Source organism: Gopherus flavomarginatus, chromosome 21, assembly GCF_025201925.1.
Source record: "Gopherus flavomarginatus isolate rGopFla2 chromosome 21, rGopFla2.mat.asm, whole genome shotgun sequence".
In the NCBI taxonomy this organism is placed as follows: domain Eukaryota; kingdom Metazoa; phylum Chordata; order Testudines; family Testudinidae; genus Gopherus; species Gopherus flavomarginatus.
In genome coordinates this window covers 3,706,512-3,715,405 of record NC_066637.1, presented here as the reverse complement: position 1 = coordinate 3,715,405, position 8,894 = coordinate 3,706,512, and the positions used below count along the sequence as shown (strand labels likewise).

Sequence of the window (8,894 nt, the reverse complement as noted above, 5' to 3'; positions counted from 1 at the left end):
CTGGACCTAGTGACCTCATCTACACCAGTGTAAAGTGGTGATGAAATGCTGCCAAATCAGGATTCTCCACTCACTTGTACCATTTCATGCCTACTTTGCAAAAGGGCACAGGGTAACAAGAGATTCAAACCCAAAGCCCTTAGGAAGGCTAAGGATACCAACCTCTCTGCCACCGAACAGAATGATAGGTTCGCAACTCAGATGGTTGCCTCATGGTTATTTAGAAATGAAATCCATCCCCATGTGGCGTCCCAGCCCTTTGCCTGGAGTTCTATAACTTGCATCCTGACATCTATTACAAAAGTCAACCAGGCTAAAGGACATTTTCCTCTTCAGCTTAGCTCAAGGCTGAATCTTCATGATGAACATCTGCCATTGCCCTCTTTGGTCTGAGCTTTGCATTTTTCTAGGTGGCATCTTCACACAGCTGAATGTCTCTTGGAAAACACCATTGCAAATGGTTAGTGAGGGATGTGCCATTGCTTTTCTCTTCAGTTTTAATATTTCTAATACAACCAAACACAAAATCAACTTCCCTTTTGCATTTCCTTGTGAACTGATGTGAGATGCTGGACTAAGGGTCCTACATAAGCAAGCTCCGTAGGACCCTGACATTGGGCCTCCACTCCGGCATGGAGTGGACCGTCTCTGGGAGCAAGACAGGAGTTAATTCCTTAGGCCCCTTGAAGCTGTGCCCTCTCTGCTGAGATGGATGATCTAGCTGCCAGTTATAAAGGTGATTTTGGGATGCTGACACCTGCCCACTCAGTACTGAACTGGGGCTACTGCCTCATTTCAGACAGGGCACCAGACGCCTTCAGTTGGAAACAATGGACCAGAGCTGCACTGCAGCCAGCAATCTGGCATGTGAAAGGCTCTGTATCCCATCAGTAACCTTCCCCCGAGCTGTCCAGTTCCCTAATCTGCACCATTAAAGACAGAAGTAGAAGTGAAGGATTTTGCTTCAGACTGATAATGCTGACTAGATCTCTGGTGCACTGTACCTAGTCTGATCTCACAACACCGATGTAAAGCTGAAGTAACTACATCACATCAATGGAGGACAGAATGAGATGCTCTGGATCTAGCCCAGGAGGAGTAAGGGCTGTGAGAGTCAGGGCTGCGGGCAGAATTTATGGGATTACAGAATATTTAAGAGTCTCCCCTGCTTACTGTCCAGCTTCCCCCAGGGCCATGCACTCCTTTCACTGGAATCTCAATGCTGTCATGGCACTGAGGTCAGAATGTTGAAATAAAGGAAGGGCCAGGTCCAATGGTCAATGTTTCTGGTGGTAACCCTTATACTCCTGCCTCAAATCAAGTCTTTGGCATGCATTCTCCATTGCATGCATCTCATTTGCCTTCAGACGGAGTGAGGTTAAAGAATGTGCATGTGGGAACTGTGGAAGTTTTGCCCCAGCAATTTCTCTGGGTAGGTCAGAACGTATGGAGTCAGCCAGCTGTAGCCGGCACCTGTGTTTTTGGCTGAAAGGGACTGAACTGGTGGACCCCGCCTCCTTCCCCGCTCCTCCTCTAATCTTGGTTTAACACAACAGCACACACAGCTGTTAAAAGCTCACAATCAACGCAGAAAGAAAAGAGCTAAAGGCAAAGGTTATTTTTCATCAAGAAACAGCTCGGAGCGGAGTCAGAGAGGGACTTTGATCCTCAGGTGAGAGCACGCTGCAGTTTTAAACACTCTTTGGCAAACTCGCTTTTCTCTTCTGACTTTTTTTCCACTTTTCCACCCTATTTTCAGGGGTAGAATTGCTGAAGCCCAGCTCTGCGCAGACGTTAGGAGGAGAGGAGGAGTATAAAATCCAAGCCCATCCAGTGGTAAACTACTTTTTACAGGTTGGTTTGGGGGAAGTGAAGAGAGACAATATGGCTTCATTTAAAAAATCTCTCAGCCAGAAGTAATGTGTCTGCTCTAGCCAACTGGTCAATATGTTGTTTGAATACACTGATCACTGGAGAGGATAGGAGACCTTTGGATCTGGAATCATACAGAAGGCAGCTAGGGAGGCACCTGAAAAGAGCAGCTCCTCAACATCCCAAAGTGCAAGGATTCCCATTGTGCTGGGTCCTTCCCTGGGACCCTAAAGGAGAGTAGGTGCCTTGTGCCACCCCTGTACACTGTCAGATTGAAAAAGGGGGCCAGATTCCCAGCTGGGCTGCAGCTGTAGAGTACTGCTCCACCAGCACAAAGCAGCCATATAACCCAGCAAAGTCAGGCAGTGGAATGTCCCCTGATGTGGAGGAATCCTCTTGTGGCACAGAGTGCCTCTTGCCCTGCACAACTCCCCCTTCCCCAGCACAGGAGGTGCAGCCTAGCAAAGAGGAGGCTTGGCCAGGACACGGTTATGTCTGGCTGATAGTCTGGGATAGTCTCATGTGGCCTCTGGAGATGAGTGTAAGTTAGAACAGCCTACAGGCTGCTCTAACCCACTTTCCACCGGCCCCAAGATTGGACAAATGCTAAAGTGAATTAAAGCCACGTTTGCCCCAATCTGATCCGGCACCATACTGATCAAAAAGGGGCATCTTAAAAATGTAAAGATCTTTTTAAAAAATCCCTCACAATATGCCAGGCTCATGCTAAGTTGCAGATAATAGAAAACATTTCTAAAGACCTGCAATGTGCTACAGAGATATGCACAAAGAGGCATTTAGATTGCAGAGCCAAAACTCTGAAGGGAGCTGCTGGGTCTAATCTCTAACATGGTACGTCAGCAAACACCAGTGCGATTGCTGGCACTAGCAGCCTTAGAATTTAGACCTTAATCAGGGACATTGTTATGTCAGCAAGCCAAGAATGTAAAGTCCCCTATTTACAAAACATAGGCTAGGATCCAAGTGGAAATAATCACACTTAAAAGGGCAAATTGCAAATATGCCCCAGGCAGCATAATCCCTCCCAGTCCTGCCCCATCTCTTTCCCAGGTCCCTTCTTTCCCAGACACACCTCAACTAGCTGCATTTCTAGTTTTCTTTGTGCTGCTTCCTATAGGGCCAACCTTTCTTCTAGTCCCCTTCTGCTAGGCACAGCTGTCTGGCAGCACTGGGTGCCTCGAGCCGAGCCGTGTCTCAGGAGTGGGAGGGCTGGGTCAAAAAGGAGGTGGCAACAAGGGGAGAATTTTAAAATTACTGCAAATTAGCAGTTGTAAAGCATGATCTGTTAGGTGTCGATGGTGTGTTCTCTACAAGACACAGATGTGGTACTCCCAGTCTGGAAGAGCTTATGATGTGGGAAACAGATAGACAAGCTGCATTGCAGGACCTAGAGTAAGGAGTAACTAGATAACTCAGCCTTGGCCAGAATTTTAGATAGGCTTCATAAAATAAAATTTTACATTTCTGTAGGGGGACCTTTCACCATGAGAATCCCAGTACGCTTCAAAAACCACGAGACATATGTACATCTCCTTACTGAAGTGCAGACATATGTACATCTCCTTACTGAAGTGCACACACCTTTGGGGTGTGGAAGACAGCAACTAGGCAGTCCTTACTCTGCAGGGAGAAAGCTCTTCAGCATTCCAAAGATTTGTGAGTGTCTGGAATCTGGACCCAAGTCAGATGCATATAAAAGATTGGATGACTCGATGGAGTCTTTCACCCCAGATTGTAGGTTTATTTGCCTGGGTGAATTGGTTTGATAGTCTCAGTCTAATTCCCAGTGAACAGGTGTTTACATGTCAAAAATTATCATCAGCTCGATTGATGTATTTGGATCTATAAATGAAATCTCAGGAGTGACTTCAGAGTCACCCATCCACTTTTTTTAATCTTGATCAAAGTTCCCATTCAAAGTCCTGTCAGACTCTTCAGGGGGATTCCGTTTTAATCCTGATAGTAATTGGTACATATAGCTGTCTCACTACTTCGTGCCTGTACTTCTCGTTATTCTTGACAGCTATTGATCTGGGGTCAGTAAGAGAGAGTGTAACCGCACATGGGCATGCCTGGTGCCACATCACTGACTATAATTGTCACTTTCAGAAGGAATAAAGGAGAACAAACAAAAGTTAGGAAACTGCATTAAGTTTTTCCTCTTGTCAAGGCATCAGCTTAACTTGTATTTGCCTTTGCCTCCTTCCTAGAGTCTTTTTCCTTCAACCTTTTCCTTGGAAGGATGCAGCCTCAAGACACAGGTGTTCAGTACAACAGGTGGAACAACAGTAGTTGTGATGAAGTCAGTGTGAACACATCCACTGCCGAGGTGTCAGGATGTAAAAGGTGAGACCCCTGTGACTCAGCTGTCTGACTGGTGTAGACTCAACAGCACACACAAGAAGAACAGCTGTCCAGAACCTATTCCTCTTCCCAAGGTGTTCCTCCTGAGCTATGGAGGATCCCTGCAGGCCCTCCTGCCCTTCTCCTTAGCCTTAGAGAGTCTGTCAACCTTTTATCCTTCTGTGCTGGAATTAAAGAAACCCACATGGTTTGACTGCCAATGGTCAGCCAGCAGAGTAGCCCTTCATCCACCATACATGGTCCTAGAACCAGACACACTTCCCCAAGATCTACCAAGAGCATTTCTGCAAGGCCAACACAGATCACCTTCTGGAAGATAATTGAGTCAGATCTTCCAGGATTGTCTCTCTCAGTTTAACGAGCAGTGCAGGAACCCACAAAGATTCCAATTGTACAATGCCACGGATGTCAGTGAGATAGTGCCTCAGTATTGATTTCAGGAATGGGAACCAAATTTGGAATTTTTAAAGCAGACAAATTGGTCTCTATTCACAATCTAACTGAAGTTACAGATACAGTTGGCTGCCATGTTACTATTCTAAAAGCTAAGCTGTCCGTACACAATTTTAAAGAATTCCCTTTCTCTAGCAAATTGCAAACAGTGAACTGAGTGGCTTAGAGCATCGTGATTCTTTCCCCCCACTCACCCTCACTCATGGAAAGGAAGAGAAATACGGTCTCTCTCTCTCCCCCCGTGTAGACTCTGTAACAACAATAGTAACATTTATTTCTCTAACACTATTCACCCTAACATGTTTTACAATAAACTAGAATCATTTCACTTGCCACTAAAACCAGCCATATCTGGCCGGAACACAGCAACGCTACACAGCAGTTCAGGGTGTGCAGTGAAAAATGTTGTGTTGAACTGAAGCTTCAGGGAAGGTTGAGGGGGACAAAATTTAATTATTCCAGGTGTAATGTGTCCTGCATTAGGGCTAAGATTTCTATTCTGAGGAGAGATACTGTAGAATCTTCAGTGGAACCACAAGCAGAGAGACCCTGGGTTTTATACTTCATCCAAGAGATGGCACAGCCCTCACAGCCCCTTTCTGAGGGCAGCTGATCACTACTGAATCACCAGCACCACTTCTGGTACCATCCTGGAGTTCGACAGGTCTCCCAGTCAAATAGCAAACTGAGTCAGCTCTGCTAAGCCTGTTAATGCAGCCAGGATGTCAGCTGACTACAGCTGTTCTTTATCCATGTTTATCTCCCCAGAATCTACACGAAGCTGTGCACTGGGAAAATCGGCATTGCAGTTAAAGTGATTGGAGGAAACATCCTCTTCTGGATGGTTTTTGTCATTGGCTATGTGACAGGTTACTATGTGCACAAGTGCAAGTAGAAGTAACAGTGAAATTCACCGGCAGGACCCAGGCCTGGATTTCTCTGGTGAGGTAATCCCAAACCTCCCTGTCCAGTTCCCACCCCCAATCAGGCAAGTCAACAAGCATGCATGCAAGATGCAGGAATCTTCACTAAGTGTCGTATGAGCACACAAAGGGAGCCATCAGCATCAGGATTAGGGAGGTGCATAGAATGAGTGCTAGATGCAGCACTTCTTGCTGCCTAGGAGAGAACTGATTGTCCAATCTCAGCTGAAGGCACAACAAAGGCAAAAGAGGAACTAGAAATGGATGTGCTCTCCCTCATGAATCAGCAAAACGTGCTGTTTCCAAAATCTGTCACTGCTGCCAAAATGCCCTGTATTGCAATAAGAACAGCTTCTTGGTCCTGAGGTTTCCATCCCTGCCCCTTGTGACACACCCATCAGCAGGGGATCTGGGTACCGGTTTTGCCTGGGCATGTTTTCTATGAGCTTCTTAATGGCATCTGCGTATCTCCTGGCACATCTGTATGCATGTGAAAACACCTCTGTTTTGTGAGCACATAATGGGTAGTTGTGTGAGCAAACCCGTCACTGTGCACCCAACCCGTTTGTGCACCTGATTAAAGTCTCCTGCATGTGCAATCAGAATTCCTTAGCAGTCACTGGAGCCCTTTGTTGATCAGTGGGTCGACACACCCACTTCTATTTGACTATGACTTTTCAGGAGCAAGGTGCTCCTCCCTTACATTTGGGATCTTTGTCTTTTCAAGCCCTTATTTCTACCCTACACTTTACTAGGGGCTGTGAGTGCTGTGCCTGGATTCACAGGACTTGCTGAACTAACCTTTGAAACTTCCTTATGCTCCATCAGTCATGTCATCCAGGAAGATTAAAGGCTTTTGCACACAGCCCCTCTACCAACTCTTCAGGAAGGCTGCATGCCAGCTCCCAGTGTAGTTAGGTTCATTATAAACCAGTGTGATGGGAACCTTTATTTTAATCAGCACCTCACTGGCTTCCCCCTGCGAAGGAACCTGTTGCTCTTTGTAATCATGTTAATGTTTCCTTTAGAAAGCTCTTTTCAAGGCCTAGGGCTCTCACACAGCCTGTTTTATAGGATTTTCAAACTGTGCAGCAGGCATGTAAAGTTCTGTATATTTCTGCATCAGAGTCAAATTATTTTAAGCAATAAAAAGCAGATTTAAAGCCAACAGGCTGCTCACGTCTCTGATCAGTGCTGGAATATGTCTCTCAATGGAAAGGCATATACAGGGGAGACCACTGAAGTGTATCTTGCCATCTTAGACTCATTTCCTGTGACTGCAGTTTGAATAGGAAGTATCAGGGAAATATACTCTTGGAGCAGCCTGGAACTGTTCATTACATATTGAGGGTAATTGAAGTTCAAGGACCCCCCCTAAAAGAGTCTGGATGTGATCCAGATTCCAACTCCATCCCACCCAAGATGGAAAGATTTGAGCTCATACCTCTTCTAACCAATCCTGACAAGAATAATTCACCTCATCTGAGCACAGCCCCAATTCCAATTCCAATCCCAATCCCCCAGGCAGGCCCCGCTGGTACAGCTCATCTAAGATGTGCATTAATGCTTTCCCAGCCACATGTGGGACTGTTGCCATGCACACATGTGCAGCCTGTTCTGACACAGCCATGCAAAGGAGAGAGATTGATGCAGTTATTTCAGGGATTTAGTACACAAGCATTAGCCAGAGTTATGCAGATTGTTCTCTTCCCACTTGCACCCCTGGCTCACGGCTGTTTGCAGACAAAATGGCGGTAGGCCTTTGTTCTCTTCATATAATTTTCATCAGCATATCCCTCTCTTCTTCCCCAGGAGGCAGGGTTCCCTCAGGTACATGCTGCCTTTCCTAACTTCTGCTTTGACCCTCTCTTCTTCCCTCATTCCTCACTGGACCACAGCCCATGCAGTGGAGCCTTTCAACAGGATGCTTTTAAGAGCAAAGATGCTGAGACAACCCAGATCTGTGCTGTGGAAGGTCACACAAGGGAGAGGAAAAGCATTTGAGCAATCCTGTGAGTAGTGTTTGCAGCAGTATATATTGCTCTGGAGGGACTGGCCCAGGATGCGTCTGTGGGAGAGACAGGTCAGCCCCCAAATCTAACCATCAGAGAAGCTACATTCGATAGCACAAACTGCAAACTAAAGCAGCACAGAGTTTTTTATTTACCAAGGGGTCTGGGGTTTTTTTTTAAGTCACTGGTAAAGAATGAGAGCTGGGGGGCAGCAGATCAGGGCAGGAGCTCGGGAGACTTCAGGGTAACAAAAGGATGAGGGAAGGGAGGATTTTGGGTTTGATATTCATTGTACTCATTTCTCAACTTCCCCTGCTGCTACTACCCACAATTCATATATTGCCCTGAAATAGCTTCTGTATCTGTTCACTAGTGTCACTGATCCCTAGGCCACTCTTACATAGGGCTCAGAATCCTGATGATTGTGGGGCTCTCCGGAAGTTGTGGAGGGTAATGGCTGTTTAATAGGCATATTAAGCTCTGGGAGTGCTTTTCAGCCATGGATCTCCAAGCAGCTCATTCACAGGACTGCTTATTAGAGGAGAGTGACTCATCCCAGCTGGACTGTCTGGCAATCACTTCAGTGAGGGTAAACACCTGTGGGGTAGGTCTACCTTGGCAGAGTTGCCTCTTCTCCTGTTTACAATGGAATTGCTTAACTTTTCATGAGAGAAGAGTTCTTGGCTGTTAAAATAACTTTTCACCAGCTATCTCATGAGCAAAATACATTCCTGACCTAATCACCGTGAGATCATCTGACCGGAATGAAAGAAGCAAGCACAATTAAACCTGTCAGCCAGCAGAAAGAATATACAAAAGCTGACATTTCTCCTCTGGCAATAGCCTTTACTAACCTGACTTAATGCTAGTTTTCTTGTTTGTCCTCAAACCTGGTGCTGCTAAATGGGAGCTGTCTCTTTCCAAACACAGTCTGACACAGTTACTGGGGCCCTGAGTCGGTGCTTGTCCAAAGAGCTATCCCAAAGGGGCAGGAGCCTCGTGTCCTCTGAGCACAGGCAGCAGCAGTGCCAACTTCCCCACGCTGTGCAGCTGACACCCATCAGCCAGGGGTACTTGTGGGTCTCAGCAGAGTTCAGCCTCCAAATCAATCCTGTGCTCCCTCCACCAGACCACAAACAAGGATGCTCATTGGTGCTGGATGCAATGGTAGTTTTGTGATGTGATCACCTGTCCCTCTTGGAACTGGCCTCAGACCCACCCAATTGATTTCACACACAGGCTACCATGT

General features: G+C 46.4%; 2 protein-coding genes across 2 annotated transcripts in view; one reads left to right on the top strand and one right to left on the bottom strand.

The window, feature by feature from the left end:
• The window catches only part of LOC127038876 (uncharacterized), a 47,364-nt gene that overhangs the window by 34,131 nt on the left and 4,339 nt on the right, over nucleotides 1-8,894 (bottom strand). The gene's annotated exons all lie outside the window — the stretch shown is intronic.
• On the top strand, nucleotides 1,176-6,801 carry SMIM1 (small integral membrane protein 1 (Vel blood group)). Its single transcript, XM_050931712.1, has 4 exons — nucleotides 1,176-1,672; nucleotides 1,760-1,854; nucleotides 4,104-4,239; nucleotides 5,479-6,801. The coding sequence occupies exons 3-4, from the start codon at nucleotides 4,136-4,138 to the stop codon at nucleotides 5,603-5,605; spliced, it is 231 nt and encodes a 76-aa protein (XP_050787669.1). The 5' UTR covers nucleotides 1,176-1,672; nucleotides 1,760-1,854; nucleotides 4,104-4,135; the 3' UTR covers nucleotides 5,606-6,801.